The sequence below is a fragment of the Barbatula barbatula genome, assembly GCF_947034865.1.
Source record: "Barbatula barbatula genome assembly, chromosome: 23".
NCBI lineage: Eukaryota > Metazoa > Chordata > Actinopteri > Cypriniformes > Nemacheilidae > Barbatula > Barbatula barbatula.
Window position 1 is genome coordinate 9,563,159 of NC_136786.1, and position 19,653 is coordinate 9,582,811.

Below are 19,653 nucleotides of genomic sequence, written 5' to 3' on the forward strand. Positions count from 1 at the left end.
CCATCTTTATGTCTGAGGCCCAGTGAGATGCCTTCTCTCCTGGGCATAGGGAGCTTTTCTCTGCCTCCGTCTGCCAAGGAATACCCAGGAGGACTGACTTAAATGAAGGGCAAATCTTCAAGTTAAATGAGACAAAAGACAAATAGGGTGAGTTATTATAGAGATCTTTAATACTTTATTTTCCCAGATCAATAAAATGACAAGTAGTCTTGAAGATCTCATCAAAAACACAGCCTTTCTGTGTTTATTGCAAATGCACTGGCAGAATGTCTCACGTCATTGTAAACACATCTTCCTCATCCTCAGTGACTCTTTGTATAAGCTGATTAAATGAGTGTGAGTTGGTGAGTGGAGGTCTGGGCAGCAGCGCTGGAGCTCGGGCCCCTGTGCATGAATATTAAGTGTGTGTGGGGGATTTGTGTCTTGGGTCTGAAATTGGAAATCACAAGTTTGACTAATCAGCTTTGAGCTTCTCTTTCACTCTGCCTGTGCACTCAGCGGAAAGCAGGAGTAGATTGAGAGAGAGAGAGAGAGAGAGAGAGAGGCTGTAATGAAATCTGTCTTATAAGAAGGAAATACAGAAGTTGGGAAAAGCAGCAAACCTTTGGAGAGGTCATTGGAAGTGGGGCAGAGCTGTGATTGGTCAGTTTTATCCTTTTCGTCTTAAAGTGATAGTTCAGCCCCAAAAGAAAATTCTGTTATCATTTACTCACCCTCTTGTCATTTCAGACCTGCATGACTTTCTTTCACAATAGAAGATATTTTGAAGAATGTTGTTAACCGGCCCCCATTCCCTTGCATTGGTTTTGTGTGCATACAATAGCAATATAGTACAAGTAAAGAGATACACAATCAAAAGGTCGACGACAGGAATAAAACAAATATTCATAGGTCGTGTCAAGTACCTATGTGACATGTTTTATGTCAATTATTCTGACAGCCCCCCGTGTGCTGAGAAACGCAGAAAAGTATGTAATTCATATCACATCTGACCCAAAGTTTAGGAGATGATTATTACTGCGAATGGCTGGGAGACACATTAACTTTAATGTCAGAACGGAGAACCGATTTCCATCATTTCAAAATGTTCAAAAAAGGCTTCCAGGCACATTGAAAGTAATCTGGAGTCCGATATTTGCCCACACACAGAGAGAACCCCCCCACACACAAATACACACACAACATTCAATCAGTCTCTGGAAAGACAAAGCACCTTCTGCACTAACAAAGAACGCAGCGAAGCGTCAGCCACAACTCATGAATATCATAACGTTCCAACCTCGCCTTCACAGTCTTCATCTCTTAAGCTTTACAGGTAGAATCTCAAACAGTGTTCGACTCATCATACATTTATTCATTGTGTGCCAGGTCTAGATTATGAGTGAAATTGAAAAATGTGAGAGGAATAAAAGAGAGCAACATTGTGAGAGAGTGTGTGTATTTGGAGTCAAAAGCCTCCTGTATGGTCATCATGAAGAGAGAGGCTACTACCGCAGCCTTACACTGTTTTAACCATGTACATGTTTCAGCGTAGCCAGTCAATGAGGTCTTGAAATTTACTAATGCAGATGTGGATTCAGGTCTGTAAAGATCCAGTGTAGGATATTTAGCGGCATCTAGTGGTGAGGTTACGCACTGCAACCAATGGCTCACTCCACCAATGATGGAGCGCTGTCACAAAACTTAGTCAGGTTTTTGCTTCTTTGCCAAATGAGATAACGTATTTACGGAACACACTCTGTAGAGCAGGGTTACTGTATAAGCAAAACGCTTAATTCCCGTTTGGTTTGAACCCAGTGTTATTTTTACATACATGCTCAATAACAGACTTTTGTTTATTTTTAACCACAACAGTTGTGGCTTTAAACATGCTACAGCACATAGGCTAAAGTACGTTAACATGGTTAATTTGTTTAAATGTATGACAAATGTATGATTTAATCTGACAAACAGAATGACTGACATCTACCGCAATTGTTAAAGCAGTCTCTTTAACTAGCTCACTAGAAAAACATTGCTATTAACACACCAGAAACCAAAACAGAAATTACCACGTCAAGGGTTTCTAATGATAGACAGGCCCCTGTTGTCTTGGAGTTTTATCATAATCTTGTATGTAGGCCTTTCCTTTCCTTCCTTTAGCCAAGGTACTGTGTGTGCGTGCGTGTGAATCCACTCGGTTCGGTTGCATCATAATCTATTCCTCCATCTGAAAAGTGGAGCAGCACAAACTGTCTTTGAAGATGATGAGAGAAAAACATTTTTCCATTTTATTTCCATGGGTTTGCGTGAGGTTTGGGCCAATCAGCACAGTAATTCGGTTAGCTTGATTTCATTACAGCGCTGCTTTTATTAGCTCACCCGTCCCATTCATGTCATAAAATCGCCAGAGACTGATCTCATTACTTTTCATTTTTATTTATTTCCAGATTTGCTTAGAACCGCTTCTAGCCGTTTGGCAGCTAGAACCCCAGAAAGCTACAAATGACATCACTGTAATTATGGATAGTCACGAAGTATCAGAGTTATTCTGCTTCCAACCTCAACCTTGAGATTTTAGTTGTAATTGTTTGCTGTTTTAAAGGACAGGTCCCATGGATTTTACTGGACATTGCGGTGGAGTTTTGGGTTGATGAATATTGCTTCAACCATCCCTTAAGTCCGGCTGTAATGTAAATGGACACCTCCGTGGAATTCTTCATTTTCTGCCCTCCACTTTGACAGCAAATGGACTACACTTAGAACCGGTAGAGTCATCATTGAGGAAATATTTCCAAACATTGGCCTATTCTCCCATTCCTCTGTGCAGTTGTGCAAGATCAACGACGCAAATCTTAAGATTAGTCATTCAGGAGAGTCTGCCAACTGCCAAGAGACAACAAACAAATGAACCCTCCAGAACGGCAAGGCATGTGTGGAAACATATCCACTGAATCCCTGAACTAAAAAAACATCCACAGGGACACATCCAATCGTGACTAAAACACAAACTCATAGTCAACGAGAAGCCAAACCCTTTGGCAAACAAACAGAACCATTACGCTCTCCACAAAAGATGTTCTGCCGAGCAGTCGCAGTCATTTGTAAGCGCCCGTAAATCCCTCTCTTTCCTCCCAAATTCCAGAGATGCTTTAATCAAGTGAGGAACGTGTTATTTCTCACTTCTCTGGTTCTACAAGCTTGCACTCTTCGAATTACAATGGGGTTTCCGTGATCCGATTTACAGCCGTGGGCTGGTCCGGAATAAGGGAAAGCGTTGACAATGGTATGAAACAATGAAGGAAACACAGAAAATAGCAAACTAATTCCATCCGCTCAGAAGGAAAGAAACCAAGCTGCTCGAAACAGCGGTGGCTAAATTTAATTAAGCTCGGGTAAACAATCAGTGGGATTCAGAGTTGAACAAACACTTCCGTTAAAAACTGGCGATGTTACGTAAACAACCACGCTGAATTGCGATTTATGAAGTCTGTAAGAGAGCATTTTGTTTTTTCATCAAGATTTTTTAATAAACCCAAATGGAGAAATAACAACGTTCGCTTTGAATCTGATCAGGTAATTTCTTTCCTTGCTGTTTGAAAGGTTTTATCAATCAATGGAGTTTGATTATTTTCTCTTTGAAACTCAAGTAACCGCTTACTGTGTGGCCGTTTGTGTATTGCAGACTTAAAACGGCATCCAAATTAGATACAAGTTGATACAAAACATGTTTCCAACTCGTCCATCTGCAAGGCAGATGTAGCGCATGTAACCGAGTCTATTACTAAAGGGGAAAGTCAACCTGTCTGTTTGCACCTTGTCTAAGGACCTCTATGAAGCTGGCGGAGTGCGTGAATAACACGTGTGTGTGTGCTTGGATTGACTGTCGTGAACAGAGGGTGTTGGCATACATTTCTATATTACACATTGGGAATGGGTTATGCTCAAGCCAAGCTCTGTCGATTGCAGCCAGGTTCAGAACAGGAACGTCTCACTCGCCCCGTCCCAGCCCGGCACTGCCAGACCAGGAAGAAATGGGCTAAGGTCACCTTGACAACTGCTAAAATCGAAAGGCCCACCAGTGGACCGAAGAGGGTCTAATTAAACGGGGTATAGTGCCAGAGAGGCGTAAGCCTTGGAAACAAGTACTGCTTTTCCAACAAAATGCGCTGGAGCCATCTGCAAACTTCTCGGCTCGTGTAGCTTGTGGAAAATCCTTGCCCTCCCCCAAAAAATGCTTCTTAACCAACATGGTCTTTCAGTTGAAGCTGGTTGAACAAAGAAGTCTTGATGTTTAAATAAATTAGGCGGTGACAAGCGGTGGTGCTAGGTGATGACACCAGCCCGGTGTGGAGAGTGATTCAGTGAACAGGTGTATCAAATCTGTCAGTAAACAGGATCTCAAAAACATAAAAACAATGCTAAGAGATGCCCGAGTTGGAAAAAGAGACTACGATTGTGAAATTAAGAGAAAGCAACAAAGGCAATATCCCAAAAAAGAGGATAGAAGCTGAAAGCGCCCAGCGGGTAAGAATTGAGTGATAAGACAACAAAAGTGAGTCAGGGAATACTGCAGGAGCAAATGAAGAAAGAGCGTATAAAGCAGGTAAATCCTCTCATATGGGTGGGCGATTGGCCCATGCACTCTTCCATCGTGCTCCTGCTTTTTCAATCACATTTATTACTGCCACTATTTTTGGGGAGGTGTAAGTGACTGGGGGAATGGAAGCCGGGATGTTATGCCAGCTGAGGGATCTGTGATTATGTTAGCGAATTGGGTTATCCATCATGTGAAAACCGTCGAGTAGATCTCAGACATACAGTAGAAGACGGAAGACAGAAATACCCGCCGGTGACCCAGAAAAGACCATTTCAGCAATAATATCAAGCACGGTTCTGTCTGATACATAAACCGCTGGATATGAGTCTGCATTCATCATGGAGCGGAGGGTTAAAAATGCGATCTTTTTGCCATTAGGAATCAAATAAAGAGGGAGGCGTTCTTTCCTTGATCCTATTTGCTTTTATAGTGTCCTGGAGCAAAAATAGACAAACTTCCTTGGTTTCTGGGGAAAAAGCTAATTGTGCTTCAGACATTATTTGTATCACAAACTGCGCCGTTTTATTGGCTGCTTTATTAAAAATGCTCTCATAGACTGAAACAGCAGTTCCCAATTCAGTTTTTAAGAGTCCCTCAACAAGTCTAACCTTTTATGTTCACTTTTTCAATAGATAACAGTATGCATTCGAAATACTAGAGGCTACAGTAAGTTAGAAATAGCATTCTATCTATGCTAATTATAGTTAACATTTCATACATAGTTAATATTATGCTTTAATTGTTTAAATAAATATTTTTTACTATTTTCTATTTTATTTAAAATGATTGGTTAAAGCAAATTTGATTGTCCTTAAACGTATAAGGCAGAAAAAATGTTTTACAGTCTATGAGCATGACACAATGGGTTCTGATCCTATTCAATCACCATTGGATTACAGAGCAATACCTTTATATTTGAGTTTGCTGTCATTTGTACAGTTAACCTTGGGAAGACCTTACACATTAATAATTCTCTCTAAATACTTCTGCTCACCCTTCGTTCTAACTAAACATCATCAGTGCAGCACAGAGTTGAGTTTAAAGGGTCATATGTCGCGAATGTTTATCCGTGTCTTTGGTGTGTTATAAGTAGCCCATGAATGTATTAGACAAGTAAAATTGCTAAAATGAAAATTGTCGGAACAAAACATGCATTCCATCTAAAAGCGAATGCTCACTTAGACCTGCCTGAAACGCCTCGTCTAACCACACCCCCACACATCTACGTCAGTTCGTGGTATGATTTGACTAAGACCGCCCAAATGTTAACGCAAGTATGCTTTGGGACCTGATGTTCCAAATACGGTAAGATGCATTACATTTCCGTCACAAGCTAGCAGTATTCAACCAATCACTACGCACTTGTTAACTGGCCAAGAGCGATGAGCTTTGTAAAAAATATGTGCGTTTCAGAGAGGCGGGGCAAAGAGGAGATATGTGGACAGCCTTTTTGAACCTTAAATCATGTATACACATTGCATTACATCAAAATGAAACGACAATATTAGTTTTAGCCGTGTCATATGACCCCTTTAAAATGAGTGTACACTCATTCCCTCCTGTGTAATCGGCATCAACTTATATGGCCTCACTGTAGACGCAGATCAAATGTGTATTTACTGCAATGAATCAGCTTTTAGCCCACATGTAGCGTGCAGAGACCCACCCTTATATAGTTTAGATTTTATCCGTCTGTCTCACACAATGATGCTAAATTGGTTTCTTTCTCTTTTCTTTCATCTTTAGAGCAGAAGTTCATTACAGCATCTCATTAAAAAGACACAGATCAAACATACTGTACATGCATTCTAATAAGGCCGAACGTTTCATCATGGACTCGCGTGCGTGTTTGAGTACATTTGAGAGGAGGTAGTTCGGATGTGGGCGCCGCTCTCCCGTCAGGCTGTTTGCTTTCCTAAATGAATGTAATGGTGCAAAGGGAAAATAAATTGCCTGCCTCTTATTCCATCTTATCCTGTCCATCCCAGAGGGCCCTCTCTAAAACGGGCCAAAAAATTGAAAACGGACATGTCGGATAATTCACTTGCTTCTCGCCTCCAAGATACCAAGGACTATCAGCGCACCAAGAGCATGATAAGACGCTCTGGCACGTCGTGTTGCGGCCTCTGGCCTAAAACACATGGTATGAATTCATATTTGTGCTTGTTCCCGCAAATGATTATTTTTTCTCCGCCAGTATTTTTGTTTACTATAAAAAAATATATATATAACAAGTCAAGTATACAGTATAAAGACATGGCAAATGTAGCGTTACGGTTCAAAATTAAAAAAGTGAACCCCACTAAATTAGACAAAAAACAAACAAAAGGACCAGAGAAATAAAGTCTAGTAACATACATCTGTCTTTCTGCTGTTTCATTGGCACAGAAAGGCCGTACGCGAGCAGCTTCTCAGATGGAAGCAGAAGAAGAGTGAACACAGAAAGCAATAAGTGAACGCTTTGCTGCTGATGTAAGCAGCTGAAATTGGCGTATAATCAAAGGCGGTGCCATTACGAGTGTGTGCTCGATATATATGAGATTTGACTTTCCCTTGGGTTTAATGAAAGAACAGATTAAACATTCACGCACATCAACATATGCAGCCGCCTCCGAGAGCCCAACCATTTACAAATGAATTATTAACAAAAACGATTTAAGCGAGCACGCTACAGATGCGCAGTGATATAATGACGGCGTAATTGATTTGGTGAGGTGAAGAAAAAAATAACACAACACAATAATACAATAAAGTAAAATCACAGCCGTTATTAAGATTAACATTTGATTACAAATTAATTAAAATGTATGTTTGAGGATAATGCAATATAGTCTGTGGTTGCATTATCGGGGTAAGTAAATCTTTTATAATCGTATAACCTCATTTGTAAAGAAGAAATGGGATCTGTATAATGTATCACTGGGGTTTGAGATGCCTTAGTAATGCATCCAGAGAACACAAAAAGTTCAACATATGAAAGGCAAAGTTCACCCAAAAATTAACATTTTGTCATCATTTACTCACGCTGTAGTTGTTCCAAATCTGTATACATTTTGTTGATCTGGTGAAAACAAAGAAAGATATTTGGAAGAATGTTTGGAACCGAACAGTTCTGGGGCACCATTGACTTCCATAGTAGTGAAAGAACTACTATGGTAGTCAATGGTGAGCCAGAATTGTTTAGTTTCCCACATTCTTCAAAAATCTTCTTATTTCTTTGTTCTGATGAACCCATACGAAGATATTTGGAAGTCTTTTGTTACCAAACCGTTCTGGGGCACCATTAAGTTCCACAGTACTTAAAATACTCCTATGGTAGTCAATGGTGACACAAAATCGTTTTGTTTTCCGAAAACTACAACATTTCTTCTTTTCTGTTCAACAGAACAAATAAAGGTACACATGTTTAGAACAGTTTGAGAGAAATTATGACAGCATTTTGGGGTGAACTATCCCTTGACCATTGTTCATTAAGTAATATTCCATTCTGCAACTCTCACATAAAATATCAATTCACATGCAAGTTTAACATCCTGTATACTAAAAACAATTCTTTATGAATAAGTAAATAAATAATGAAGTGCACAATGATGATGGTGGTTGTACAGAGTGAAGGCTCATAACTACGTCTAAAGCCGGGCATAACCAAGACAGCTAAGCCATATTAACACAGTAGAAGAACTGTGAAGGAGTCAGCGTGGAAAAGTGAAGAGCTTTTCTCTGCTGGGATTAACAACCTAACGGACAATTATCAATGCTTACAATCACACATCCTCCACCCCAAAGAAGGTGCAAAAATCAAGAAAAATGAAAGAATAGAAAAAAAGCGCAACTGTTTTTTTCCCACAACGCAAGCTTCCACCTTTTTATCAATAGCTATTTAGATACAAGCACCATAATCCAAATTCAACACCCTGCAAGGTCAGGAAAAACTTAGAGGCAGAAGTGAAAAGAGGTGAAGGGAGACTCTTTACACCATTCCTGCTAACAGTGCTCTCTGGAGCGTTAGCTTCTTCCCCGTGAGCACTCTCTCCCTCATCGCGTCTCACCTTGACTTAGAGCAGCTTAAAGAATCTCTCTCTAATGGGAACAGCCGTCAATCAAATCATGTGCATCAAAGAAGTGACAGTCTGCTTCACGCTCACCAAAATATCATTTTGTGTGACGCCTGACAGCTCAACACACTGCTCTCGACTCGTGTCACCAACCCCAGGGTGCATAAAGTATAAGGTCTGTCCTCTCTGAAAATAGAGGTCATTCAGACTTACCTTAATATAGTAGTAAACAAGAAAATGAAACAGATTTTTGGGATAGAGACACTTGGCTGGTTTATTATTATACTTACTTATATTCTTGTTGAAATCTCTATCATTATAGACCCACTTGTGCAGAAACATATTTTCGCTTCTTTGTTTTCTTGTCTTTTACTGCCTGAATCATTGTCACCCAAGTAAACAACTGTACAAACGATTTTGTCTATTCTTCGGTTATACTATGGTCAGATGGTTTGTAGAATATTTTATAATAATATTTAAAGAGGGAAGCATTATTAATTAAAATAATAAAGCAAAATAAATGAAAAAATACAATCATTGTGCAATGTGAAAATTGCTGTAAATTACTATGTGATGGTATAATATAAATTGTTTCTTATATACATATCTGATTCCATTTAGTGAAAACTGCTAAAACATGCCCTATTCACTTATTTTACGTAGACTTTTACTTTGCTTCAGTGTTGTTTTACTTTTAAATCCACTCGATTGTTGTTCGGTTACCAACGTTCTTTCAAATATCTTCCTTTGAGTACTTCAGAAGAAAGTCATACAGGTTTGACATGACATGAGGGTGAATAAATGAAGACAGAATTAAAATTTTTGGGCGAATTATCCTTTCAAAAAAGTCCCTAGCACTATCGTGACTACAGGCCTTGATATGTGAGGTATAAGTTACGGTCACTAGAAACCATACTGCCTCTATTAACAGACACATTCTGCTTTGGGTTATTCACATGGACTGTGTGCCAACTGCTATTCAGCCTTTCATTTGGAAAAAGCCAATAAGAAACTACAATAATAAAACAAGGGGTTTCTGGGTAATGGAACTTTGCTTTACAATACGAGTAAAAACGAAAGAGGGTGTTCACTAGCCCAGGCCTCATCTTACAAACCCTTTTACTGGGCAAAAAGCCTGGACTCTCCACAGTTTACTGCCACTCTGACCTTCCGATTGGGACACTGTTAAAGGCAGACGTACCGGACCCAGACATTTGGTAATTGTCCGAGCGTGTTTATCCAGCTGCACAATGGTGAGATAGAGACGTTTTTTTCCTTTTTCCGCAGAAGGTTTTAGTCTTCAGAGATCCAAGCGCCCTCATCAGCGAAGGGTCCGGACACATTTTTGGCCACAAAGAAGAGAGGCTTTCATTGATTTTATAGACGTTGGTTGTGCTGTGTAGACACAACCATGTGGATGAAATCACACACATGGAAACACAAAGGCGATTGTTAACGATCCCAGGCTGCAGCTGGGTGGGATGTAAAGACTGACCTCTAATAGGTTGATTGAATTTTATCTATGAGGCCTCGGCACGCTACTCCCTTTGGCTTGTATATGATGACGGCACAACGGCTTTATATCACTGGAGCCTCTATCCAATACACTTCGCTGTCCGGAGCATTAACGGAATCCAACATAATCATGGCGTCATCTCACTTTTAACACCGATAAATCAATGGTTCGTCTATTGTCCACAGCTAATGCACATAGTAGGCCTTGACCAGTCCAATGTAATGGACGTTTAATTGATATTTCTTTAAACATGCTGTAAAGTTAATGACGGGTTCTCTCAGTGCGTTCCATGCTTTCTTTTTTCCTGCAACAACGAGTCTTTATGTATTTCGTTGTGCGGTCATAAGGAAGTCAGGAGCTGCACACCCAACCATTTACATTATAGGTATCATAGGTGTGCTCCCAATGCAAAGAATATTGCTAAAAGTGTAGCATCTTATTTTTTTAGCATCGCATGCATCCTTCACAAATAAGGCAATCCCATAATGCACTGATAGAGTACATACTCATTTTTGTTACTGAAAATAATCATTAAAAAGTGCTTTTGCCATAAAAGATGGTAACCATTAGCTTATCACAGCCAATGACCTAGTTTAATGCTAGAACATTTCTAAAACTGTAGTATAGGGTGAAGGGGAAAACTGAGAGATTCCAGGCTAGAGTAAACACAAAGGCAGTAGGGGGGTTGTTTTACGCGATTCACATATTTTTACCCTCAGGCGCAAGAGAAAAGCATTGCTTGAGGCTAGGAACCGCTGAAACTACAGCACAACATCGCCTGGGATTTTAAACTGATCTACCAACTCAAGAGGCTGCAAACTATGAACGCATGGCAAGTACTCAGATGTTCCCAGTGGCATGTGTGACTGTCAAGTCATTCGAAAGTCAATAAGGTTCTAGTTAGTAGATAAATAATCACTAAATCAATAAATGAAAAAAAAAACTTATCAGGGTTGGGGAACATTGTGTCATTTCAACATATATTCTTCTATATATAATAAAATACATATATAATATATTTAATATAACATCATGAATAAAATGGCAATTAATAAATATTTGTATAAATTAAAATCCATTTTAATTATATTATAATACAATTTAAATTCTTATATAAATTACATAAAAGCCTATTTAAGGATGTATAATATTTGACATAATTAATTACATCATAAACTATCTACTAACAACAATAACAGTAATAATGAACAACCTACAACTACTACTTATAATAATAATAATAATAATATGTGTTGTTATTATTATTAATCTCAATAAATTGAACAGACAACCTCCTAGGAAACTTGTGGGAATGTTATTTCCCCAAAACAATATCTTAAAATCTCCTTTTCATGCGAATTAAAACATTGAACTTGGAAACTCTTTTATGTGACAAACCCTGTCACCTTGAACCTGCGGCAAATTCCACATCTACTTGTAATAAGCTAAAGTTGACGTTCACTCAAGGGCTGTTTATTTCACCACTCAGACACTGGAAAGTTCTATTAGCTTTCATTTAGAAATGCAAATGTTTGTTTGCGGTTTGTTTTGATTCACCGAGAAAGTCGGGCCTTTACAAATGGAGTGATGTGGCTGTCTCGAATTTGAATGCATTACGGCGTTTACACAGATTAGGCCCTTGGAGCCAAATACGAATGAAAGTATGCAATTTATTCCAGAGGCAGAGCGACGAATATTACAACGTATTTCACAAAGGCTTCCTTCCAAGTGATATGCAAAGCAGTGTGAAGTTCTAAACTCGCTGTTTAAAATAAAGGAAGGATGATTTGCATGTAATCTGATCCCAAGCAGATAAGCTTGTGTCTGGGTTTATTGCTTTGTTTTCTAAAACAAATTGTTTCAATATTTTTTCGTTACGTAGGAGAAAGGATTCTCAATGCCGCTATTTAGGATCTCTTACTATGTCGCTCATACTCTGAAAATGTTTTAAACCATAGTACTGAAGTCAAGTTTTTGCCTTTTCTCTAACCTTTAATAGTTTGATACATAATTTGCTTAGTGAAGAACTGAAAAATGACATTTTATTTGGGTCCTGCTCTTTTTAAGGAATATTCGAGATACCCCAGTTATCTGTATCTTGTCTATAGATTTATACATATACGGTGATTTTTATAAACTGTGCTTAAATCTGACAATCTGGTCTGCATATTCTACAACTAAATCTGGTTATGCTTCCACATTGATTTCATAGCTCAATAGTCTTACTATTTGTCATCATCTCATTTGTGTTTGTTTATTTTAAGAGTTATATCTGGGACACTTAAGTCAATAACCCATTAAAATCCATTAAAGCTAATAAGCTTTATAATAACAACATGAACTAAAATATATATCTGCTGCAATAGCCTGATTTAATGTTTTCTTTGCCTGCTTTCTCTTTCTTTTTAAAAACCACGAGACTGATATTATAAGAATATTATTTCAAATAATAATTAATGATAATATATTATTACTATTGGTTTTATTATCATTATTGTTATTATTTTTAGTGTTTTTTGTGACTATTATTATTATTATTAATCAAGTAAGTGACTAATACATTACTATTAATAATATACCATAATTCATAACGATTTAACAATTATTAATAAAAACATTTATAAATAAAAAGGAAATCTTAGTCATAATCACTTTTGCCTATTATCATAATACAAACCCAGGCTCCAATAGTAATGTTTCCGTACACTGAAATAAAACTGTAAATCACTGTGCATTTACCGCAGTGTACCCTGCTGCAGGGCGCTCGGGATCAACTGCTGCCCTTTCGCTGCCACCAGAGATATTGGCACACGGATTAGCCAGATTATTGAGTGACTGCATAACCTTGTCATATTCTCACTGTGACCAAGTGGCGGGGGGGTCTCGGTGGGTGATCTCATGACAGTTGGGGAGTGGAGGGGGTTTACGCCCCTGCTGGGACAACAGCAGTTGGCGACCTAATAATCCCCCTCCCACTGCACCCTGGGAAAGGTCAGATACCCAGAGTGACATATGTCAATCATTGCCTTCGCTCCACTGGCAGCAATTATCCGCCGCCTTAATAAACCCAGAGAGAGTAATTACTGTTTAGCAAAGAGACACGCCGGCCTTTCACAGCATTTCCATAACTAATCCGGCAGGGTAATAAAATCATTGGAGTAATGAATTTGTCAATGTAAATACATCAACATAATGCAGTAATGCTGATAGCAGCAGCCAATCAGTGAGTGACTTTAACTTCTTTTACACATTAATGGCTGTTTATTGGCGGATTTGACAAAAATAATAACCTTGATGAATTTGACAGCTGGAGGATATTAATATTACACTGTCACATGGATTCCATGGAGATGGAGCGCTGGTGAAAATTGTAGTACTTGGAGTGATATTGAAAATACATACCATAAACAAATAGAAACATTAAATGTAAATGAATTCCTGACATCAAATATACAATTTATGTAACACAATGATTAAGTTAATCAACACAACAAGGCGGAAATTCAGGTTTTGATAAACTGTGCAATGTTTTCAACGCTTTCCTCTGGCACCAACTAGCAACAGAAATGGTTTTGCCAAACTGCAATGTAAACTAAAAGCCTTTTGGACAACATTCAATGTGTGCCATCAAAACTTGGCTGTTTCAATAGCAAACACATTACACATATGAATTGCATTCATCAAACCATTATATACTTCAGATTTGTACTGTACAGATGACTTTTTCCCTCTGAACGACACAGATTGACAGAGATTGTGAAAAGCCATCCAGAGAATTATCAATGATTTACCTGTGCTATAACACCAGCCACTGGGGCACATCTGAGAAATCTGATTATAGTGCTTTTTTCACGTTGTCTTCGCACTATAGAGGGTAGATGAGTGCAGCATTTTTAAAACTCGATTTTCACACGGAAACAAAAAAACAAGGGAGAACTCAGAGGTCTGCAAAAGAATGGTCCACTTTCTGATAAAAAGAGGAAAGATGGTGGCCTTCCCCTCATGCAACTTTCAAAATCAGAAATATTCCACAAGTCAAAATATAACAAAAACATTCTTTAAATGTCAGCCAGCAGTATGCAAACCTTTGATATACATGCAAGACACCACTAATGTCAAGAATATATACGTTATTGTTTTATCGCTCTCATACAACTTGCTATTACTGTATATTTGCATTCGCAAACACTCACAATCCAGGTCCAATTTATTTAACCTGATAAATCAGCATCATGGTTAAAAGCAAAAATATTTCCCGAGTGCTTACCTGTCTGTGGAGGGTGTCCGTCCATTGCGGGGCTTGTTGACCTGGGCATAGAGTGATTCTAAGGGCAGGGGTTGGTCTCTGGGGCTTTCTGGAGCTGAAGGATTCTGGCTCAGGTCCATACTGCTGTTCAGAGAAGAGTCCAGAGAGCCGATCCCCGCGTAGGTGTGCTCCTCGTCCGAACTGAAGGTTCTGTAGTCCTGGATCTCAGCATAGTCTCGTTCTTTGGCCTGTCGCTCTCGAAGCTCTCGGGTCTTAGCTTGAATCCTACAAACACAAGTTAAATATAGTTTTAGGGTTCATTTGCATGATTTCTAGTAGATTGCACTTCATTTTTAAGGGAATAGATCTAAAAAGGGTTAGATGTCCAGTGAATAAAATGTAACGGCAACTAGTGAGGAGGTTGCAAATTGCAACCAACAGCTTGCTCCACCCCTCCTTTTGAAGCACTATGGTGCTTGACACAGAACTTTGCCGAAGGAGATAAAGTATTTATGTATATTATGTTGCATTTATGTCAATAGATCCTCCTAAGAATTACACATTGGACCTTTAACAGGAAAAAGAAAGCTTTTCTACTTCTGCAGAGACACATACCCTACACCGTAGCCTGACGCGCACCTCTCAAAAAACGTAACAGCGCTTTAATGCGACACAAATTGCAAGCGTTGTGATTGGTCTACTTGAACCCAGTCCCTACAGGTCAAAAACCTCGAATGAATTATCTAAATAACTTACATAATTTTTTGAATTTAACAACTCAAGCTGCAAAAGTAACTGTTTACTTGCGGCGATCACTGCTAACTACTTCTCAAACAGCATACTCAACAAACTGCTTCTTCGGCTGTTATCTTGGTTACACAAAGACACGTCTGTGGACACTGACACCTAGTGGCCATTGCCAGTCGACACGGACAATGACTCGTAGGTCTGATGCAGAAGTTAAAAACACGCTTAAAGCGGTTTGGTTTCTGAACAAGTTTTCCAAATCCTCCAGGTGCCCACACGGTTGTTTTAATCACATTGTATTAGTTTCTGTACTGGATTGTATTTTTGGTCAACAACATGAGCACACCCAGCATCTTATTGCTACGGTACATAAGGTAATGACATTCAATTGAATGTCTTGTATTTATCATTTGCTGTAAAGATGCTTACCAAAAGCAATTCCTACCTAGAAGTAGTACCTTTTGCACTACTGTCCTCAAAATGCTCTTTAAAAGCAATAGCACAACGTCCCACTTCGATGCTTAACATCTATTAAGGTCCTTAAAGACTGGAGCTTACTTGTGAGACACAATAGATGTCTGGATTTAAGTTGAGACTGCAGTAAGTTCCACCGAGGACTGAAACCCAACAGTCCTCTACACCTCAGCCAAATCAGTTGTATTCTATTTCTTCTGGAAGTCCTTCACTACAGGCGAAACCCCCTAAATAAAAAAGGATCCCTCAAGCTCTTCCTCTTGAATTCATTTCAAACAGATTCTGCTTAAGGTTGTAGACTCTCGCTTGATGAAGTGAACTAAGGAGAACGCATGCTTGTCAATACATGGATTCCCTAACACTGACAGCGGGGAAGGGAGTGATTCCTTCCTAAAATCAGTTCTTAAACGACAGGAAGAAAGAGCCACTCTGATCTTTCGCCAAACCTTTCTCTCAGTAGGAGATTTCAAAGGCCATTCCTGGTGAGTTGAACTGAATGAGTCTTTTTGTCTGTAACAGTCCACATGTGTCACAAAGTGCACTGTATCGAAAGAAACGGGATCCTCGGGAATGGGAATTCTAGTGGGATGAGAGGAAAAACTAGTGTGAAGCCTCCTGTAGGGTGACCTCTGCCTCAGTACACACCCACCTTATAAAATCCAGATGGGCTTTTGGAAATTTGAGGGATGCCCTGTTATGAGAACCGGTGGGCGGAGTGCGACGCTCCCCTCCCCGGGCCGGTTTCAGCACCGTACCTCCTCACCACCCCAGGTCGGAGTTGACCTTTGACCCCGGACATCTTTCCGGCAGGTCTTTGATTGACAGATGCACCAGGCCTGAGGAGAGTCGCAAGATCTTCCCACCAAGACCAAACGTTTCCACACATTCTCATGAGCACGATCTAATTTATGAACAATGAGTGTTTTCTCTCTGTCACAGTCTAATACAATTACAATGCCATTGACTGTCTCTCTCTCTCTCCCTCGCTTCAGAAAATCCAATTCTCTGTGCTACAGTTGTGTGTATTTTGGAGTTACGTTAATAGTTGGGGCGTGATGGGAAACACTGGGAAATCAACATAAGCATATTTTCTGATTTTGTGCGTGTGCATTGTGCGATTTTTAAAGGGGCAGTACACTCAAAAATAAAAATTATGCCAGCGCCAGTTTACTTATTCTCATGTTGTTTTGAAATAATAGAATGTCAAAGCGGTGTTTTCATAAAAAGAAAGTGTATAGGGACCACATTGTGTATAGGGACCACATAATCAAAAACCATTCAGCTAAATTGTGTTCAATACAAGAAAGACAGTTTTAAAGGTTTGGAAAGACACAGGGATATAAAATAGAAACAGATTTTTTCCCTCTCCCTTTGGTTCATTGAGTCTATTCTCTGGACCTAGCCCTTACAAGTGGCTTTTTCACCTTGGGGTATGAAGAAAGATACAGTATCTGATATCGGTGAGGCACCAGTCCACCTGACGTCTATACAGCAAAACTGATGTCACCTCACTGCCGGTAAGAAACCTGCTCCACGTTATGACAAGTTACGGAAACTCGATTGGAGGACGACGCCTCCAGCGCTGTGACTATAATGGCCAAATCAAATCTGCAAGAGCGATATCTGTGTTTGAAAGGGATAATGAGGACATTGAGGAAGAGGTCTAGTCTAACCTGCCCGCTGGAGTATGATACTAAAAACTAATTTACCGCAGTGGCCGGGGAATGGACAACAGAGATGTGTTTATGTGTGTGTGTGTGTGTGTGTGTGTGTGTAACTGGATTAACATTCGATTTAAAACATTTATGAGAACATGTGAGACGGTGACACTGTAGGGACAGTTATGCTCATACAAACTCGAAGTGATTACACGTGATTGACATCTTTTTGTATATACTGTATGAGGTTTGTCCTAACTAGCCCTTATAAGCTCCAGCTCATTTTGTCAGTCACATGGTATTTATTTCCGTGGCATGCTACAAACAAAAACAGAAATCACATTGTAAAAAATTCCTATTCTTAATAAACAAAATATGCTGTGACTTGCTGTTGTCGCTTATCCAGCATGGCTGCGTTCATAGAGCAACATGATATTTAAAACATTATGTTTTCTCTGGTAAGACTGACGTGTACGTTATGTGTGCCTGAACTCCAATGTGTTCTGAATGTCGTCCACCTTTAGTTCATTACACAATAAATGGTCCAGAATGGTGTTAACAAAGGGAACTGACCTGGCAACAATGAACATCATTACTTTCTCTCTCTCTCTCTCTCTCTCTCTCTCTCTCTCTCTCTCTCTCTCTCTCTCTCTCTCTCTCATTCAATTCAGACCTTTAGACCAATTCAAAACTACTTTAAAAGTATTAAAAAAGCAACTTATAGCTAAACTACTAGCATTACAAAAGCAACTGTATAGTAGCTACAGCTGCAGAAAAAAAGATCATTACAAATTGTCATTTAATCTGCATTTCTAGATGTATTGTGTCCATTCCAGTCCAGTGTCTGTTAGCTTTCAATAAAATCAAAAATCAAAGTCATCCGGCAGCAATGTTGAAAGTACATTTGAAAAAATACATTTTTAACTTTTTCTAAATACATGTACAAATATTGCTGTTGACTTCCTAATGAAAACAAAACTTGTTTTCTTTACAGTATTTTCTGTTATTTTGAACTGTTTATCTAGTTTTCTCTAATAAATGCAAATATAAATATTTGTTTTACTTAAAATGTGATTATTATATCAATGCTGCAATCCATAACATTTGAACTCTCTATCGCCATCTCTGTTTAAAACATAAAATTGCAAGTTACTTTATGCACTTCTATTTCTGTGGGTCAAACTGACATTTCCTGCAAACTTTAATCCAACATTGCAATTTATAAATCACTATCGTTAGTTTTTGTAAGGTTAAAGCAACAGGCCAGTTTTGATCACAGATTATAAAACGCTCAGTTCTGGTCCTTGATTCTGATTGGTAGAGCTCCGTTCTAAGCCATTATAAAATACCTGGTAACCCACTGCTTCATAGGGCTTATTGCTTTATTTTATGTACTTGCACAATAACCAATATTTGTTTATTTTGAACAACTCAAAAGTTACGAATTGCAGCTTTAAAACCACATTCGCGCTGTAGTGTTAGTTTTTTGCCACACTTCATTAGCAGAATAATCTATAAGCAGCAACACTGTTTTTAAAGCGGCTGAACTACAGCGAGAAACAGTCAGCTCTGAAAACACTGCAGCTCTTATTGAGACGTGTAAGTAGGCCTACGTGAGTCATGACAGCCCAAAAAAACCTAGAAAACCAACACAAGATTACAAAATTGAAAGAGTAGAAAGAAAACATTTTCAAGGTATTAGCAAGAGGGATAAAAAAATCCCCCAATGATGTCTAAAAGAACAACAACGAGAATGCAAATCCCTCTTTGTGACTTTCTAGGCTCAAAGCTAATTAGTGCACATCACTACTACTGTGTGTGTGTGTGTGTGTGTGTGTGTGTGTGTGTGTGTGGGCAGAAAGACTCCAAACTGCAGGAAAAAGAGATTAAACATTTGGGTTTCACAATGAGATATATATGAACTGTATTTTTAAGTGTTATGTACGTACAGTGCCAGAGCAAAAACAGGACTATGTATTCACTCTTTGCCGATGAAGACGTGGCTGTTAAAGTAATTAAGCCACATGTTGTGATTAGCTCACATCTGTCTTGAGCTTCAGTGTGTGGAGGCACTGGAGACATCTATGGCAACATATGGGTCGCTATAGCAGTTATGGGGTTGTTTCTAGGTAACAAGCTAAGGAAACAAAACTGTTGCTTTGCAGCTTTCACAACCTTTCATTTTGCTTCTACAAGGCACAAGACGGTACGTCTTGTTAGATGTGACGCAGCCATACCTTTGTGGCATTCATTGTAATTTATTTATAGAATATCTGAGCTGTAATGTGTCCAAATGCTTCCTGGAAACCCTGCAGGTGCCGTCAAGCGTGGGGTATGTGGCACTGTACAGTCCGCAGGGTCAACGTGTTCGGTTTATC

General features: G+C 39.1%; 1 protein-coding gene across 1 annotated transcript in view; it reads right to left on the reverse strand.

Moving 5' to 3' along the window:
- pard3aa (par-3 family cell polarity regulator alpha, a) overlaps positions 1–19,653 on the reverse strand; it is a 348,067-nt gene that overhangs the window by 59,346 nt on the left and 269,068 nt on the right. The window contains exons 20-21 of the mRNA XM_079487989.1: positions 14,418–14,681; positions 14,344–14,366 (exon numbers count right to left, since the gene is read on the reverse strand). Coding sequence (XP_079344115.1) covers positions 14,344–14,366; positions 14,418–14,681 — 287 coding nt within the window. The remainder of the gene's footprint in view (positions 1–14,343; positions 14,367–14,417; positions 14,682–19,653) is intronic.